Source organism: Dama dama, chromosome 8, assembly GCF_033118175.1.
Source record: "Dama dama isolate Ldn47 chromosome 8, ASM3311817v1, whole genome shotgun sequence".
Taxonomy (NCBI): domain Eukaryota; kingdom Metazoa; phylum Chordata; class Mammalia; order Artiodactyla; family Cervidae; genus Dama; species Dama dama.
The window spans coordinates 17,218,191-17,238,624 of NC_083688.1; the positions used below are offsets into that span (position 1 = coordinate 17,218,191).

The 20,434-nt window shown below is 39.3% G+C and overlaps 1 protein-coding gene across 10 annotated transcripts in view; it reads right to left on the minus strand.

Moving 5' to 3' along the window:
• Positions 1 to 20,434, minus strand: part of LOC133060801 (nuclear body protein SP140-like protein) — a 90,263-nt gene that overhangs the window by 64,418 nt on the left and 5,411 nt on the right. For 8 of the 10 annotated variants that reach the window (XM_061148553.1, XM_061148551.1, XM_061148548.1 and 5 more), the window contains exons 3-7: positions 19,287 to 19,439; positions 10,060 to 10,237; positions 8,582 to 8,750; positions 2,878 to 2,961; positions 584 to 667 (exon numbers count right to left, since the gene is read on the minus strand). In XM_061148553.1, the coding sequence (XP_061004536.1) occupies positions 584 to 667; positions 2,878 to 2,961; positions 8,582 to 8,750; positions 10,060 to 10,237; positions 19,287 to 19,318 (547 nt within the window). In that variant the 5' untranslated portion in view covers positions 19,319 to 19,439. Of the gene's footprint in view, positions 1 to 583; positions 668 to 2,877; positions 2,962 to 8,581; positions 8,751 to 10,059; positions 10,238 to 18,342; positions 18,561 to 18,607; positions 18,734 to 19,286; positions 19,440 to 20,434 lie in introns of those variants that run through there. The other 2 variants (XM_061148546.1, XM_061148545.1) reach the window with 2 other exon arrangements.

Here is a 20,434-nt window from a genome sequence, read left to right on the forward strand (position 1 = left end):
TCTGCTGTGTCTTATACTTGCTCCCCTTCCATTTGTTCCTCCCACTTTACCTTGACCTCTGACTCTCAATGCTACTCAACTTCTGTCTTTCTGCGTGATTTCATCCTCCAATTTCTGCCTTCTCATCATCTCCAAAACTCTCCTCTTGGACTCTGATTACAGTCCCAGGAACCTCCAACTGGCCAGCTCTCCCACATAAACCTGACATGGCATGATGTTCCCCAGTTTCTCTTAACTATTCTGTGAACCTAATTGAAAATTATCTCCTATCTCAACCTGGAAGGGTAAGATTTTATATTCCTTTTGGAAAACTGGATCCATTCCTGTAACTGGTCACATAGTTACACCTTATATACTTTCTCCACTTTCTCTTTTCATATTCCCTATCAATGGGTGCTCCACCTGCTCAGGAGTTCAGTTTCCTTTGCTCATTGTCTCTGTTTCATCTGAGAGCAGGTAAGTGCAGGTAGGAGAAGTGGGATCTGGCAGAGGGTTAGGACGGGAGATAGAAGGTAGGCTCTGCTTCCATGAAGACAAGAAAACAAAGATTTAATACAGAATTGACAAATTAAATGATAGTTACCTTGCCTATTATATGTCAGTAGTCTGGGCATACCTTCAAATCCTCTTACACTGTTCGTTTGGAGAGGTGAGTATTCCAAGGACACTAAAGAGAGCAACAAGGAAATGATAGAACTCAGGCAGTATCCGGAGAAGAGACTTGTCTGTAGGGATGCTTACATCAATAGGATCACACAGCATGTCCTTCTGTAACTGACTTCTTTTCTCAACATAATGTTTCTGAGATTCATCCTTGTGGTTACATATATCAGTAGTTCATTCCTTATATTGCTGAATAATATTGCATTTAATAAATATATCACAGTTTATTCCCTCTCTTATTGATGAAAATTTGAATTGGTTCCAGATTTTAGCTATTAGGAATAAAGCTACAGTAACATTGTTGTACAAATCTTTGTATGAACATGTTTTCATTCCTTACGAAAATATACTTAGGAGTGGAACCGCTGGGTGGTAGGTTATGTTTAACTTTATAAGAGACTGCCAAACAGTTTTCCAAGGTGGTTATATCACTTTATATTCAAACCATCAACATACATAAAGGAGTTCTAGTTGGTCCATAGGTCCCACCGCATTTGGTGTTGTCAGTATTTTTAATTTTATCAATTCTAATAACCAAATGGTAGCTTCTTGTGGCTTTTCCCCAATGACTAATGTTCACTTCACTTATGTCCTTATTGGCCATTTTATATCTTCTGCGTGAAATGTCTCTTCAAGACTTCTGTCACTTTTTTAAAATTGGTGCTGTGTTTTTTTATTATTCATTCATAGGAATTCTTTATACATTCTCCATCATTCTATGTGATGTACCTTTTACTCTTTACTAATAACTGTTACGAATCCTTCACCACCCATTCTCATTTCCACTATTCCCAGTAGTAGATGAATCTCTAAATATATTTTTTACATACTTTTTACTTTTTAATGTACATTTTATACTTTTAGCAACTGGTCTTCATTCAAAAGAATAAATATTATTATTAAATATATCAAAATGTTACATAAATGTATTAATACATGTCTAAAATATGTAATCTTTGAGATATAAATACAAATTAAAGATACATATTCATGGTATTCTGCAAAGCCATTCTTCAGTTTTTTCTTGCACTGTTCATTTCCAAGGTGGTGGGGGACCCAACATTTAACAAATAATTAAATTTACTGTTGACCATTTGGCTTAAGGATGGAGACAGTTTTCCTGGGTTTCAAGGGAGTTTCACTCACTAAATCTCTAGCTACCTTCACATCTCTGTTTCTTCTCCTGAAAAATGGGAGTAACAAAACCCTTATTACAGGATTGTTATGAGAATTAAGCGAGATGCTCCTGATAAAGAAATATTTGAATTACAGTAACTTAGAAAGAAATCATAATTTTCAATTAATGTCTTAGAATGAATAATTATTAGTAATAATATGAATGAAATGATTAAAAAGTTAGAAACCATGCATACAGCTTACAAAATTACGTATTGCACAAGTGAGCATTAAACAAGTTGATCCATGTCAACTGTTGACCTTGTGTCTACTGGTTCATGGATGTTATGTGTTGTAACTATTGTCAGAAATTTATTACTGACCTTGGTTCTCTTCTTCCCTTTTTACTCCTTCCCTTTTCCTTTTCTTCTTTTATACAAAACACTATTTCCTCCACATTTTCTTCTGCATACAATTACTTCTTCCTCTCTTCCTCTTTTTTATTATGAGTGAACTTTACAATAGTTTCTTCTTTTGACACATTAAAGACTTCCTCTTTGGACTTCTCTATCTCTGTATGTTAAACGCTCAGTCGTGTCCGACTCTTTGCAACCCCTTGGTCTGTAGCCCGCCAGTCTCCTCTGTTCATGGGATTTTCCAGGCCAGATAAATGGAGCGGGTTGCCATTTTCTCCTCCAGGGGATCTTGCCGACCCAGGGATCAAACCTGGGTCTCCTGCATTGGCAGGCAGATTCTTTACCATCTAAGCCACCAGCGAAGTCCAAATAACACCAAACCCTTATCCTTTCCCAGGTCCACTGAATTCCTAACTCATGGTTACTGCTATCAGTTCTTCACCTTAATTCTGCCTCACTGTCACAGTGAGACCTCTCTCGGACTTATGTTCTGCCTTCTCGGTTGTCACAGCTGCCTGGTAATATTCTTGGACTCCAGATCTGGTTGCCTAACTGGAGCCCATACACACACTGCTGCTCTGGTTTCCCCATTTCCTGTTGCACCAAAAGCTCAATCCCTTGACCTCTGATCTCCTTCTTTCTTAGCAGATGAGAAAACAAGCTTCTGTCAAGTCAGAATTACCTTGTTCATGGTTTAATTGTGAGTTGAGCATCTCCTTTGTCTCTCCTTCATCAATGGTTTGGTAATAGAAGTTGTCACAAATCGCTGAGAAGAGAAAGGAAAGACAAGTAGAGATCTCAGATGGGGACCAGGAGTTGCATCTCACAGTTACACATCCAGTCACATCCTTGACTCCCACAGTTCAGGGAAAACCTTCCAGCCCTCAGGGAACCCTGGGCTTCAGTGGGTCTCTCAAGTCCTGTGAGACCTGATGTTGCCCCTGTAATCTTACGGCTGTTCCACACTGAACACACCTCTCAAGGTTTAAAAAAGAATGGACAGTGGAAAATTGTAAACAGTGTTCAACTCCCTTTCCAAATGACCAGGAAACAATGAAAGCCAATTTAAAATAAATAGTAAAGTCATTTTGACAATATTGATTCTTCCAGTCCATGAACATGGTATATTTCTCCATTTGTTTGTGTCCTCTTTGATTTCTTTCATCAGTGTTTTATAGTTTTCTATGTATAGGTCTTTTGCTTCTTTAGGTAGATATACTCCTAAGTATTTTATTCTTTTTGTTGCAATGGTGAATGGTATTGTTTCCTTAACTTCTCTTTCTGTTTTCTCATTGTTAGTGTATAGGAATGCAAAGGATTTCTGTGTGTTAATTTCATATCCTGCAACTTTACTATATTTGTTGATTAGCTCTAGTAATTTTCTGGTAGAGTCTTTAGGGTTTTCTATGTAGAGGATCATGTCATCTGCAAACAGCAAGATTTTCACTTCTTCTTTTCCTATCTGGATTCCTTTTACTTTTTTTTCTGCTCTGATTGCTGTGGCCAAAACTTCCGAAACTATGTTGAATAGTAGTGGTGAGAGTGGGCACCCTTGTCTTGTTCCTGATTTTAGGGGAAATGCTTTCAGTTTTTCACCATTGACAGTAATGCTTGCTGTGGGTTTGTCATATATAGCTTTTATTATGTTGAAGTATGTTCCTTCTAGTCCTGCTTTCTGGAGAGTTTTTATCATAAATGGATGTTGAATTTTGTCAAAGGCTTTTTCTGCATCTATTGAGATAATCATATGGTTTTTATCTTTCAATTTGTTAATGTGGTGTATTACATTGATTGATTTGCAGATATTAAAGAATCCTTGCATTCCTGGGATAAAGCCCATTTGGTCATGATGTATGATTTTTTAATATGTTTTTGGATTCTGTCTCCTAGAATTTTGTTAAGGATTTTTGCATCTATGTTCATCAGTGATATTGGCCTGTAGTTTTCTTTTTTTGTGGCATCTTTGTCTGGTTTTGGAATTAGGCTGATGGTGGCCACATAGAATGAGTTTGGAAGAATCAATATTGTCAAAATGACTATACTACCCAAAGCAATCTATAGATTCAATGCAATCCCTATCAAGCTACCAACGGTATTTTTCACAGAACTAGAACAAATAATTTCACAATTTGTATGGAAATACAAAAAACCTCGAATAGCCAAAGTAATCTTGAGAAAGAAGAATGGAACTGGAGGAATCAACCTGCCTGACTTCAGACTATACTACAAAGCCACAGTCATCAAGACAGTATGGTACTGGCACAAAGACAGAAATATAGATCAATGGAACAGAAAAGAAAGCCCAGAGATAAACACACGAACCTATGGACACCTTATCTTTGACAAAGGAGGCAAGAATATACAAAGGAAAAAAGACAACCTCTTTAACAAGTGGTGCTGGGAAAACTGGTCAACCATTTGTAAAAGAATGAATCTAGAACACTTTCTAACATCATACACAAAAATAAACTCAAAATGGATTAAAGATCTAAATGTAAGACCAGAAACTATAAAACTCCTAGAGGAAAACATAGGCAAAACACTCTCCGACATAAATCACAGCAGGATCCTCTATGACCCACCTCCCAGAATATTGGAAATAAAAGCAAAACTAAACAAGTGGGACCTAATGAAACTTAAAAGCTTTTGCACAACAAAGGAAACCATAAGCAAGGTGAAAAGACAGCCCTCAGATTGGGAGAAAATAATACCAAATGAAGCAACAGACAAAGGATTAATCTCAAAAATATACAAGCAACTCCTGCAGCTCAATTCCAGAAAAATAAATGACCCATTCAAAAAATGGGCCAAAGAACTAAACAGACATTTCTCCAAAGAAGACATACAGATGGCTAAGAAACACAAGAAAAGATGCTCCATATCATTCATTATCAGAGAAATGCAAATCAAAACCACAATGAGGTACCAATACACACCAGTCAAGATGGCTGCTATCCAAAAGTCTACAAGCAATAAATGCTGGAGAGGGTGTGGAGAAAAGGGAACCCTCTTACACTGTTGGTGGGAATGCAAACTAGTACAGCCGCTATGGAGAACAGTATGGAGATGTCTTAAAAAACTGGAAATAGAACTGCCATATGACCCAGCAATCCCACTTCTGGGCATACACACCGAGGAAACCAGATCTGAAAGAGACACATGCACCTCAGTGTTCATCGCAGCACTGTTTATTATAGCCAGGACATAGAAGCAACCTAGATGCCCATCAGCAGACAAATGGATAAGGAAGCTGTGGTACATATACACCATGGAATATTACTCAGCCATCAAAAAGAATTCATTTGAATCAGTTCTAATGAGATGGATGAAACTGGAGCCCATTATACAGAGTGAAGTAAGCCAGAAAGATAAAGACCAATACAGTATACTAACACATATATATGGAATTTAGAAAAATGGTAATGATAACCCTATATGCAAAACAAAAAAAGAGACACAGATGTACAGAACAAACTTTTGGACTCTGTGGGAGAAGGCTAGGGTGGGATGTTTAGAGAGAACAGCATCGAAACATGTATATTATCTAGGGTGAAACAGATCACTAGCCCAGGTTGGATGCATGAGACAAGTGCTCGGGCCTGGTGCACTGGGAAGACCCAGAGGAATCGGGTGGAGAGGGAGGTGGGAGGGGCGATCGGGATGGGAATACATATAAATCCATGGCTGATTCATGTCAGTGTATGACAAAAACCACTACAATATTGTAAAGTAATTAGCCTCCAACTAATAAAAATAAATGAAAAAAATAAATAAATAAACAGTAAATGTGGAATGTGCTTTGTAAATTCTATGTGCAACTAAGACTAGGGAAGAAGCAGAAGGATTTTTTCAAGAGAAAGGTAATGTTTCTAAAGAAATAGACCTATGTTATAGAAGAAAAGCCCCAACGTCTTTAGAAGTTGAAGATTTTAAAAAGAAGAGAGAAAGGAAGGAAGGAAAGAATGGAGGGAGGGAAGAAGGAAGGAAGGAAAAAAGATCTTGGGCCAGGGAAGAAGATCTGGTTAGAGAGACACAACACTGAAGAGAAACTCTTATTTCCCTGGGGTGGGATGGGTGGGGAGAGATCCAGGAAACAGGGAAAGACACTGTCTGAAAGCCACAGACAGGAAGTGGCTATTTTTATGAACAGCACAAACAGGACGTAAATATTGCCATAGCTGTACCAGTGACCCAGGAGATGGTAACAAGCATGAGAAACCAAGCCAAGGCACCACTCCATCAAAACTGCCATTTCAAAATGACTCAGCACACATCTGGTCCCATCACTTCAGGAAAATAGATGGGGAAACAGTGGAAACAGTAGCTGAATTTATTTTTCTGGGCTCCAAAATCACTGCAGATGGTGATTGCAGCCATGAAATTAAAAGATGCTTACTCCTTGGAAGGAAAGTTATGACCAACCTAAACAGCATATTAAAAAGCAGAGACATTACTTTGCCAACAAAGGTCCGTCTGGTCAAGGCTATGGTTTTTCCAGTGGTCATGTATGGATGTGAGAGTTGGATGGTGAAGAAAGCTGAGCGCTGAAAAATTGATGCTTTTGAACTGTGGTGTTGGAGAAGACTCTTGAGAGTCCCTTGAACTGCAAGGAGATCCAACCAGTCCATCCTAAAGGAGATCAGTCCTGGCTGTTCATTGGAAGGACTGATGCTGAAGCTGAAACTCCAATACTTTGGCCACCTCACACGAAGAGTTGACTCATTGGAAAAGACCCTAATGCTGGGAGGGATTAGGGGCAGGAGGAGAAGGGGACAACAGAGGATGAGATGGCTGGATGGCATCACCGACTCGATGGACATGAGTTTGAGTAAACTTCGGGAGTTGGTGATGGACAGGGAGGCCTGGCGTGCTGCAATTCATGGGGGTCACAAAGAGTCGGACATGACTGAGGGACTGAACTGAACTGAACAGCACACATGGTTGGAAAAGCAAGACTCACAAGATATGAGGAAAAAACACTCAAGAAACAGAAAAAGACGCTGACAGAAGATGCTGCTAGAAGGATGGATGGCAGGAGCACACCTCCTTGGTGGGGGGGCAATACCCACTGAGGGTTCAGGGCAGTAAGAGATGCTTTTTCCATCTCCAGGACACCTTGACTTCACGCCCAGGCCAACTTCGGAAGAGGACATAGGGGGCAAATGCTGTGTGGGTGAGAGGTTTTAGAAATGTAAGGAGGCTCCAGAAGCAGGCATTTCAGTGATGGGAGTTGGGGGCTTCTCTGACCCCTCTTACCAGCATCTTGGCTCCTGGCTGCTGACTCTAAGCTCCTGTGGACAGCTGGGCTGGAAGGTACCAGCAACAACCTCCTCTGGGGGCAGGTGGCCAGCTGCATTAGACCAGGAGGTGGGCAGGGGTAAGCCTGATGGGTAGGATGTCCCAGCACAGGAAGCCCCAGAAATTAGCACACATGATGTGGGTGCTGGGGTCCAGGGAGGAGAATCCTTACAGTATTGGGAGAGGTTTGGAGCCCCTGAGATGTGGGCAGTAAAGTTAACCACCTTTCCCTTCCTACCGGCGGCCTGGGAACACCATGGTTACAAACATAGCATTGACTTGAAATTTGTGGCTTTTCTTTATTTCTTTTTTGGACTTTGATATAACATTGTGGAAATGAGATAGCTCTTATTTTACAACACAGAATTTTCACAAATAAACACATCCCATCCTTTATACTGACTTTTTTAACTTTTTCTCTGCTCAAAAATCTTACATTACTTCTTTGTTTCTCAAATAATAAATTTCAAATTCCTTAGCACAGGATGTCCAACCTTCAAAAATCCTCTCCAACTCCTCTTTCCAGAAGGGGCTTCCAAAACCTCCCACCCACACTCCCTTTTGTAGCCAACGTGGTTCTGCAAGTCTACCATTCCTTTTTCCTGATATAGCTTTCCCATGCTGCCCCTCCCCAATGCATGGGTAGGTACTGGCCTTCCCCTGCAAGTTCTCCACTGTTAGGGGAAGTAAGTTTGCACCTGACTGCCCCAAATGATAAATTTTTTCCTACAAAGAAAATCTTTTCATCTTTGAGTGTGTCTGCACGTGTTAGGGAAGGCTCCCTCCTTTCCAACAAAAGGGCATAATTCATGCCTTCCTCCAAAAAAGTAGAGATTTAAATCCTATGCTTTTCAGCTTCAAATATAGATCCTGGCTGAACAATCATTTGCGGCATTACTGGGTTAAGGTGTCACTCCTATTATATGTAAGCTTCATGGAGACACAGATTATGTGTGTTTTCTTTCCCATTTTACCTGCCACTAGATAGTCACTCAGTAAAATAACTTTCAAACATATGAAAAGTGAATGAATGAATCAGTGAATGAAGTGGACTTGAGTCCCCAAAAGTTGTTGAAAGCTCTAATTACCGTTTTGGAAGCTATTACGAATCTGAAGTAAATCAGGATAGGCCTTCAGGTTAACCTGGCTGAACAGGGCTTCCAGAACCGTCTTGTCAAATTTCTTCTCCAGCTCACTGAGAACTTCATACATCACTCTTTCCACCGGGACCAGATTTCTACAAGCTTCTTGAAAATGCTTAAAAAATATTGAATGGAGAATTATGTAGTTTTGTGTGTATGGGTTATGGGCAACTCAGATCAGAAATAAACAAATTTGTTCCCTGGTGAAGTGTTAGAATGTTACATATATTTGGACTGATTCCCTGATAGCTCAGTTGGTAAGGAATCTGCCTGTAATGAAGGAGACCCCGGTTCAATTCGTAGATTGGGAAGATCCCCTGGAGAAGGAAATGGCAACCTACTCCAATATTCTTGCCTGGAGAATCTCATGGACAGAGGAGCATGGTGGGCTACAGTCCCTGGGATCTCAAGAGTCGGACACATCTTAGTAACTAAACCACCACCACCATCACCCACTCTAGTATTTTTGGGCTTCCCTTGTGATTCAGCTGGTAAAGAATCTGCCTACAATGCGGGAGACTTCAGTTCAATCCATGGGTTGGGAAGATCCCCTGGAGAAGGGAACGGCTACCCACTCTAGTATTCTGGCCTGGAGAATTCCATGGACTTTCACTTTCATTACATATATTTGGATGACATCTAAAATATCCTCCATTGTAAAAATAGACTCTTATGTTGTTAACCTGCCTCTCTGACATTGATGTCCATTTAAGAGAGCAACTCTGAAGAATAAAAATAAATTCAAAATTGAATGTGGTGCGGGGACTTTAAGAGCCTGGCCAGGATGCTTCAGGAGTGGTCCTTACTGGTATTGAGTGGCCATTTTGTTGACCAGGAAATAACCATTGCCCTCGCTTCCAGGAAACCTGGCAACCACTCCTATGAACATGGCCAAAGGGCAAAGAAAATTCACAAAGACAAAACGATGACTTGCCCCCAGATTCCCAGGAAGGCCCACAGTGCATTCTGCATCCAGAAATGCCTAAAGAACAACAAACAGTTTGGAGACAGCAGCAAGCACCTTGTTCCGAATTCATCCTAATGTGACACAACTTCCCTGTGAGTTCATTCACCTTAGAATCAAGCGTGTAAAAGAAGAGGGCTTTGTGGTGAAATGTTGCCCAACTCACTTATTCACTTTAATTTTGTTATTGCTATTACATTGTGTCAGTAGACCTAAGACGCTCCCACCTGTGTCTCATTCCCATTTCCAGAGTTGCTGTATTTCCATCGTCATGGCCCCCCCTCCCATTTACGACAGAAGAAGGAATACTGTCTGTGATGCTGCTTCTCCTATCCCCTCCTAACTGACGGGATGGCGAAGGTCCCTGTTCAAAGGAGGCCCTTTAGCCTGTTCATCGCATTCTAAATTTGGCAGAATCTAGTGTGGGGCTGGTTGTCAAGAGGGAATTCCACTCACTTACCTCGTACATTGACTCAGAGATGAAGTCTCGATCTCGCAGGCCCATGAGGAAAGGAAATGGCTTTGGTATGGCATTTGCGATCTCCACCTTATTTTCTTTGAAAAGCCTGAATACAAACTCATAGCAGAGCTGCTCCACTGGGCGCTGCTCCTCTGGGTTCTGCTCCCCTGTGATCATTCTGAGAAACAAAGACATGATATGAAAGTAGACACTGGGTTTCCAAGAGATGGAGGCTAGATTTTATTTTCTTTTTTTTATAGCTTCTGAATGCTTTTATGTATGAAATGGTATATTATCATGACTATTTTTTTTCTACATGAATATTTACTGCATATATTTTTATATAATTTTTAAAGGTTACATTCTATTTACAGTTATAACAAAATACTGTCTATAATTCCCCATGTTGTACAATACATCATTGTAGCCTATGTTACACTCAACAGTTTGTATCTCCCAGTCTTCCACTCTAAATTCCCTCTCCCCCATTTCTCCCCACTGGTAATCACTAGTTTGATTTCTAAATCTACGAATCTGCTTCTTCTTTGTTATATTCATTAGTTGGTTGTATTTTTTAGATTCCATATGTAAGTGATATCATCCAGTATTTGTCTTTCTCTGTCTGACTTACTTCACTTAGTATCCATATATGTTGTGGCAACTGGCAAAATTTCATTCATTATTTATTGCTGAGTAGTATTGCATATGGAAAAGGGAATGGCAATGCACTCCAGTATTCTTGCCTGGAGAATCCCATGGACAGAGGAGCCTGGTGGGCTACAGTCCATGGGGTCACAAAGACCGAGCACAGCTGTGCTGACTAAGCACAGCACAGCACACAGTATTCCATATATATATATATAAATATATATATATATGAAAAGAAAGTTAAAGTGTTAGTCAGTCATGTCCGATTCTTTGCAATTCGCATAGACTGTAGCCCACCAGACTCCTCTGTCCATGGCATTCTCCAGGCAAGAATACTGGAGTGGGTAGCCATTTCCTTCTCCACGGGATTCTTCCTGACCTAGGGATTGAACCCGAGTTTCCTGCGTTTCAGGCAGATTCTTTACCATCTGAGCCTCCAGGGAAGCCATATATATATATATATATACATATTTAAAGACAATTGCAACTAATGCTGCTAGGAGAACTGGGGTGCATATATCTTTTCAAATTGGTGTTATTGCTTTTTTCAGATATATACCCAAGAATGAAATTGCTGAGTCATATTGTATTTCTCTTTTTAGTTTTTTGAGGAAGTTCCATATTACTTTCTACAACGGCTGTACCAATTTACATCAGCAATATAGGAAGGCTCCCTTTTCTCTACATCCTCACCAACATGTGTTATTTGCCTTTTTGATGATAGATACTCAGTGGAGAGTCAACATGGATAAAACTATGTTCTTGTGGAAGGACCAGAATAGATGGAATCTATTTAACTTAGAGAATAATCAAGGGTGCAATAGAACACACTGGGCTTAAGGAAGACCTGCACCTAGAAAGAATTCACCCTGTGCTACTTTAAACTACCGTGAAGAGACTTTCACCCAAACTCTCTTTGGAAAACATTGAGATTTAAAATGATAAAACTTTATAGGAATTTATAATGATATTGTGATGGTTAATTTTATATGTCAAACTGGAGGACTTGGGAGGATAAGACTACTATTTTATGTTAAATTGGTGAAATTTGAGTAAGAAGTTTGCCCGACATAATGTGAGCTGGGCCTCATCCAATCAGTTGAAGGCCTGAATAAAACAAAAACACCAGCCTCCCTGACTAAGAAGGAATTCCCCAGCTGACTACTTTCAGAGACTCTGCAGGATCTCTGGGCTGCGGGCCCATAGCTGACTTCGGACTTGCTGGCCTCCATTATTGTGTGAGCCAATTCCTTATTAATAAATCTCTCTCTCTCCACACACACACACACACACATACACACAATACAGCCTATTGGTTCTGTTTCTCTGAAGAATTCTGACAAATACACATCATCAAAAAATAAGTTACAAAGAAATAAAAATCAACTGAGATAATACTACAGAATCTACCACTGAACTGAAAGTCTTCTTAGTTAATAACAAATCGGAGAAATCTCTGGAAAGTATAAAAGAAATAGACCACTCCCATCTGTAACTGCAGAGACAGGAATGGCATTCCTCATCAAAAAATTAGGTCAAAGACTCTTCTCTAATAAAGTTTCAATTAAATATTGAGAATATGTCTTTCTGTTTGGTCTAATATAGAAGTGTGTGTGAATATTCAAAACTAGGACAAGGTTGTTCCGTATCTTAACCTGCCTGTGGAAGTGTTATATGCACGAAGAACTATAAGAGCTCTGGATTTCAGACATAACCACATCTCTGAGAAGCAATTTTAGTACTCAAAAAGCTTTGTAATTCTGATTCTTTCTTGATAAATTGTTTCCCTTGCTGATAATTTCTCAATCCACTTCTCAGTGTTGCTAAAAGGTATATAGACTCATAGGATATTTTTTATCCCACTGTAAGAGGGTCATTGGAACTTCCCATTCTCCAAATACGCATCATGATAGAAAAAATCCATTTCTTCATTGAATTCCTTAAAAAATGAAAAAGACTTCTGGTTAAAGATAGTTGATTGAAAACAAGTGTTTTTCTCCTCTCTCGCTAGAGAGTCCTATAAAACATTAGTAAAGGAATTAAAGTCATTATGACTAAGAGAGAAGGATTAGATGAGATACTTAAAGCAAAGTCTGAAAAAGTGGCCAGGACGTTCGTCACTATTACTGGTGGTGGATGCTCCCAGGGATCAGAGAGGGGTGCAGTGTGCCTTAGAGGCCCCTGGGGAGGTAGTGCAGGCAGGGAAGAAGACACTAGGATAAAAACAGAGGGATTGTTTGGAAGGAGAAAATATAAATCAATGTGCTCCCTCACTCCTCCCTGACCCCAACACAGAACTTCTCCATCTAGGCAGGAGACCAGAGGTTTCTTCTTAAGAAGACTGTAGATGACTCAGGAAAAAAACATCTTTGCCTTTGGGCATTTGGGATTCACCCAACAAAGCCACAAGTTTTCAAGCCCATCTCATTAAGTGGAGTCCCAAGCTAGCTTATCAGTGCCTTGCCCTTAAGAATGAACAAACAATTACAGACCACAGCCATTCATGGAAACCAACAGCATGAAAGGGCAGAACCAAGATGAGAAGAGAGCAAAGATTACTCCAGCATAAATAGAAATGTTACAGGAAACAGAATTTCTAAAAAAAAAAAAAAAAACAAACCAATTTTCATACACATAGGAGATGATATTATGTCCAGGATGCCAAGAAGAAAAGACCAGAAAATAAGATAATGGGCCTCGAAATTTTAAAAGATTACTGAATTTTTTTTTTAAAGTTTAACTAAAATGATCATAAAATAACGACAACAGAATTTTTCTGGAACATAGCTGGAAAAAAATTATAAAGGAGGAATGGAAAGCAAATTTGAAACATCTGACTGTCTAAAATAGTTATGCAAGTATGTAGATTCAGAATTACAAGGAAATGAGTAAAACATATATGCCCTGTTCAGTCATTTGTGTGTGAAATGTGAAAGAAAAATAGCTGTACCCAGGCTCAGAAAACACATCACTCACGCATTCTCTGTGCTGGTCACACAGTTTCAATGTTTAATATTCTCTGTGTGTGTGATTACTTGCTCAGTCGTGTCCAACCTTTTGTGACCCCATGGACAGTAGTAGCCTGCCAGTCTCCTCTGTCCATGGAATTCTAGGCAAGATACTGGAGTGTGTTGCCATGCCCTCCTTCAGGGGATCTTCCCAACCCAGGGATCGAACCCAGGTCTCCCGCATTGCAGGCGGATTCTGTACCGTCTGAGCCACCAGGGAAGCCCTCAATGTTCTTTACTTCTGGGCAAAGGTAGGGTTGCACCTCCTTGCCTTCCTGTGCTGACGGGTGTCACTTTGGGAGAGGAATTCGGAGCCAGCACGTGTGAGTCATGCTCACTGTACCTCAGCTTGCTGTGGTGGCTATCCCTTCAGATGGTGGCTCTTCACCAGTCAGAGACAGTCCAGGATGAGGAGTCCCTGAAGCAGCCAGGGACCTGTGAGATTTTTAGAACTGTCTGTTCCAAAGGAATGTGCTGTGGTGCTAAGTCGCTCAGTCATGTCCGACGCTTTGCAACCCTTTGGACTGTAGCCCACCAGGCTCCTTGATCCATTTTTTTCAGGCAAGAATGCTAGAGTGGGTCAGCATTTCCTCTTCTATGGGAACTTTCCAACCCAGGGATCGAACCTGCGTCTCCTGTGGCTCTTGTGTTGCAGGCGGATTGTTTACCCACTAAGCCACTGGGGAAGCTCATTACAACACAATAATCTACTCCAATATTACTGACACATGGTCTGGGACAAATTATTTGCTGATGTCTATAATAAGAGAATCAGGAAATCAATACCAGCAAGTTTTGTTATACAAGAAGTGGAAGGCATTACTAAAACTAGCTAAAATACTAATGTCTAAAAACTGTAAATTTAATTTGAGAACAGAAAGTACATCTCAAAATTATTTTACAACAGTAATTCTCCAAGTGTGGTCTGGGGACCCTGGGGATTTTGTGCAAAACTCTTTCAGGTGTCATCAAAGCCAAAACTATTTTCATATAAGATGTTATTTACCCTTTTTCTCTCTCGTCCTCTTATAAATGTATAGTAGATTTTTCCAGAGAATACATGGCCAGTGGTATCACAAGAGATTGAATGAAGAAGCAGATAGGAGAATCAAGCTGTCCTCTACAGAATCAGCTAATAGATTTGCAAAAGTGTGAACATCACTAATCTCACTAATTTAGTTTATTTTAGAAGACATAGTTATTTTTCATAAAATAGGTCATTTATGTTAGCAAGTAATGAGTTCCTCACCATCATTATTATTAAATGAATGAATAAATAAATATATTTAATTGTCCAAAGTTCTACTTTCTCATATGGTAAATATTAATAGGTATAACCTACATAAACAAAAGCTAACTCTTTGGAATTCCTAATAATATTTCAGAATATAGAGGGTTCAAAAACAAAAAAAATTTCAGAAGACCTATTCTAGAAAGAGAGGATATATACTGCATATAGTAATAAAATTATAGTAAACTTAATCTAAAACTTCAGAGTATATTAAAAATTTTAACAAACCAAATCTAGGCAAGTTAAAAAACTGAGTTAAATTATTTATTTCAAAGACACTAAACTCAAACGGCCTGGCTTCACACTGGATGTGTTGAATTAGAGAAACATATACTTGAGAATTAATTAGAAACATAAGGGTAACAAATAGAATCAAAATGAGACTATAAATCTTACAAAAGATAAAAGTAAAGAAAACACTGTTTTCCTTAAACAGAGAAAAATGAAGAGGGATTAGATATTAAAAGTGTCCTCAAAATTTATTAGCAAGAAGATATGTGTCATTTTACATAGATTAAATTTTCATCTATCAAAGATACAATTTAGCTTTGATACAACTACCAAAGATACAACAAAAACAAAGTGACAGTAAAAATGTTAAAAGTAAAAAAATGGGCAAGTGACATTAAAGAATTGTAAACAACAGAGAGCAAAATTCACAATATCTGTATTTTAATAACCTTTAAGACTACTAATAGACAAATCTTTCAAGGTTGTTAAAAATTTTTACTTTCAATTTTTAACTCCACAAGTGTATTTAAAAAGATATATGGGATATAAGTTTTTAAAATTTCAAAATGTATGTATTAATAACTTGGTCATAAACACAAGAACATACCAAGTATTGGGCCCTGAATTGATCGAAATAAATAATAATAAAGAGAAATTAAATAGGTTACAAGTTCTGGCTATAAGATAATATTACAATAGAACCATATTTTTAATACAAAAATTTTAAGAAAAGAATCTAACTTGTAGTGGTTTAAAAAGTTCAATTTTTGGTTTCAGTTCTAACAATGCAAAGACCTAAGAAGTCATCACTGACATCCTTACAAAAAAAAAAAAAAAGCTAAACAACCTGAAAATCAATGAATTTCATGTACATACAGGAAAACTGGGGTGACAGGGCAAACGGTCACCCCCAAAACTGATTGATAAACAAATCCAGAGAATCACAGATGAGATCAGCTATCTGGAACAGAAGCCACTTAGAGTCATAGACCACAGAAACACTTAAACGGTAAATTTAAATAGAGGCGGAATGTGGATTTACATGAGAATGAGGAACTCCTGGGGAGCCAGGGGAAGGGCAATTATCTAAAAATCCAGCTTCTTCTAGGTTTCTGTCTCATTTCATGGAGTGAGGAAAGGGAAAATATCTAAGAAGTCATTCTAAAAAGTACAGTCTAGGGACACAGTTCCTCTACAAGATTGAAATTTAATCATAAGACTAAAGAATGCTTTCTCTCCTCTGCACCTTACCTCTTCATCAAGAGGGCTCCAGTATAATAATAAGTGAGGATTATAGCTGATAGAGCTGGAAGGCTCTATTTAATAAATTCTTAGGGAAATACAAACAAAATAGGAGAGACAAAACTTGTTGATGTATAGCACCAAACATGAAGCAGTATAGCTTAACTCAGAGTGGATATGGTTAGTCGTAAATATATATTGCAAACTCTAGGGAAACCAATGAAATGTTCTAAAAGAAGTATAATTGATGGACTAAGAGAGATGAGAAAATAAAATCACAAAATGCTCAATAAAATGTTCAATTAAAAAACAGGCAGAAAAAGAAAGGAAGAAAAATGGAAGCAAATAAGCACAATGATTAAAAAACAGTTACAAACATGGTAGATTTTAATCCAACCACAGGAATAATCACTTTAAATATGAATGGTCTAAATACACCAATTAAAAGACAGAGATTGACAGAGCGGAAAAAGTAACACCCAACTATATATTGTCTTTGAGAAAGGAATTTTAAATGTAAAACACAGATGGGTTAAAAGTGAAGGGATGAAGAAATGCCATACCAACATTAATCACAGGAAAGTTGTAGTAGCTACATTAATTTCAGAGAAAACCTCAGAGTAAGGAAAATTTCAGAGACAAAGAGAAGTATTATATAAAAAGCAAATTTCTCCAAGAAGATTTAGCAATCCTTAATGTATACGCAACTAATCTAAGTAGCATCAAAATACGAGACAAAATTTGATAAAACTACAAGAAGAAATAGACAAATCCACTCCTGTTGTTGGAGAATTCAATACCCCTCTTTTAGTACTTGATAGAACAAGGAGGCAGAAAGTAAGTAAAAATATAGTTGACCTGAACAGCACCACCAATCTGATTTACTTGACACTTAGAGACTATTTATTCTACAGTGACAAAATATACACACCACTCATGCTCACATGAAATATTTACTAAAATGTACCACATTCTGAGCTGTAAAGCTTATCTTAACAAATTAAAAAGAAAATAAATCAGAAAAAATTATATTCTCAGACCACAATAAAAGTAGAAATAACAGAAATGTAGCTGTGTATTTTGAAAATTCCAGAATACTTAAAGACAAAATAGCCTATTTCTAGAATCAAAGAAGTCTCAAGAGAAATTTAAAATTATTTAGAATGAAATTAAAATGAAAACACACTTTCACAAAAGTTACAGAATGCAGCACAAAAGTGCTTAGAGAGACATGTGTGGTGTTAAAATTCATATTAGAAGAAAGATTTAAATCAATAATATAAGCTTCCATCTGAAGAAACTAGAGAAAAAGGAGACATTTAAGCCTACATCAAGCAGAAGAAATCATAAAAATTGGGTAATAATCAATAACACTGAAACAGGAAAGCAGAAAAAAACCAATGAAACCAGAAGCTAATTTTTAAAAATCAATACAATAATTGATAAACTATTGATAAATAAATAATTGATAAACTTCTACCTAGACTGATAAAGAAAATGATGGCAGAAATTACCAATATAAAAAACAAAACAGGGCTCATCACTATTAATCCTACGAACATTAAAAGGATAATAAAGAAATAATACTACAGATTACGCTATCCCTACAAATTTGATAAAATGGGCAAACCTTGAAACAAACTGCCAAACTCACACAAAGAGATAGCTCATCTGAATAGGTCTGTATCTATTAAAGGAACTGAATCAATAACTAATAGCCCTCCAAAAAAGAAAGCACCAGGCCCAGACGGTATCACTAGTGAATTCTACCAAACCATTTCAACTATGACCTCTTCCAGGAAATAGAAGCTGATGCATACCCTCCTAGCTCATTCTATGAGATCAGCATTACCCCACCCTCACCTCTCAGAGCCTTTCTTTTCCTGCCTGGAAGCCAAAGGCTAGTTGGACTTCAAGCTCCACTGGCTCATTCTCCCATCTCTCAGGAGCAAGTGGGAGCAGGGATGCAGTCAGCCTCCACGAGAAAGGGCGCTGGGCACTAAGGACCTGGCTGGCTGCACCACTGCAGGTAGAAATGCTGGGCCCAGCTAGTGCCAGAAATATCCCCAGCTTGGCAGCCCAGGTTAGAGGAGTCATCATACACTTTTACATTGCTTAAATTACTTACCACAAAAAATGGATTGATGGTTGACAATAAGTCTCTTTTTCAAAGACAATTTCCCTTTCTCTAGCCAGATGTGTAATACATCCCAGAATAGAAAAAGACAGTCGTTGCCTCCCTGCCTGTTTGCATTCATTCATGTTGAACCCCACCTACTTTCAGTTCCTCCAAGCGAGTTCCTGAGTTGACTCTCGGACTCAGGGCTCTGACAAAACCGGTACCCACCCCCCACTACTACCCAGAAACTGCACAACGTTTTTACCAAGAGTTGGGTGATTGATTTGGATGTTAATTTTTCTAAAAAGATGCTTCCTGGACAGAATTGTCTTTGGAGGTAGGGATGGAGAAGGCATTGGGGAGAAATGAGAGGGTTCAGAGGTCACAAGGTATCCCCCAGCCTTGCCGCAAGTCCTCGAGGGACCAGGGAGTTCCAACAGGGCCCACCCAGCTCCATGGCGGTTACAGGAAAATAAGAAGGGGGCGTCGGTCAAGGTGTCCTTCAGTTTCCCCCACAGCTAATCCACCGACATTTTTGAAATCGCCCTCACTCATTAATTGATTGATTTGTCATCTCATTCTGTTTATACCTGCAAGCTGAGACTGGGCAGACAGAAATAACGAGTATGGATGCCAGGACATGCTCTCTCCTTAGGAGAGATGCAGGACACAGGAGGCCAGGACTAACCTGCAGTTAGAGGAGCTGCCTGCACTTGCCATCTTCTTCTTAGACCATGGAGCCAGCCCCAGATCACTCTTGCTTAGATTTTTACTTCCTCTGTCCTTTCCCGGAGCTGTGACAAGAAAGTCTGCCCATCTGTCAGCCCCTCAGGTGTGGCACCTAAAGGGTAAAAGAAAAGTGAAACAGCTGAACGGGGTGTCAACACGCTGGTCTTTCCTCCTCCCAGTCTCAGGCCCCAGGGAGGAGGAGCAAAGCATCCAGAGAAGAGAGGGAACCCCTTGCTCCTGCAAAGAAGAGAGGGCAGGAAAGCTCTTTGAACTAAAAAAAAATCAGACGTGTTTTGAGGTGAAGGGGCACAGTGCTGACCAGGAGGAAGAAACCACACTTGCTCCTGCCCCCTGCCAACGTGACTGTGAGAAGAAAAAAAAGGAAAGCCAGACATTTCAGATTTTCTCATAGGCCCATGGGCTGACCCCGCACAGTCGTGAGCCTGGAGTGGATGAAATCGGACCCAGTATTCAGATCCAGTATTCAGACCCAGGACTGGAGAGAACCAAAACGCTGGAGAAAATATTCTTCAAATTTCTGGAGAGCAGCCAGAGGCCAGAAAGACCTCTCCCAACTCCTGCAACCAGAAGGAAGAGCTAAGTTTGGACAGAGAAGACTGATGTGCAATTCTAAGTTTTCTTGAATCTATGGGCACTTTTCAAATGCAACCAGGAGTGCTAGGAAAAAAATTGAGCTTCAACTAGTCTCTGTATTCTGGTGGTCTGTGGTTCCTTTTTAATGTGGAGGTTTCACCCAGTGGGTGGGGTTGGACGATTGGCTTGTCAAGGTTTCCTGGTTAGGGAAGCTTGCGTCGATGTTCTGGTGCATGGAACTGGATTTCTTCTCTCTGGAGTGCGATGGAATGTCCAGTAATGAGTTTTGAGATGGGTCTATGTGTTAGGTGTGACTTTGGGCAGCCTGTATGTTGACGCTCAGGGTTATGTTCCTGCATTGCTGGAAAATTTTCGTGGTATGTCTTGCTCTGGAACTTATTGGCTCTTGTGTGGTGGTTGGTCTCAGTGTAGGTATGGAGGCTTTTGGATGGTCTCTTATTACTTAATGTTCCACGTAGTCAGGAGTTTTCTGGTGTTCTTAGGTTTTGGGCT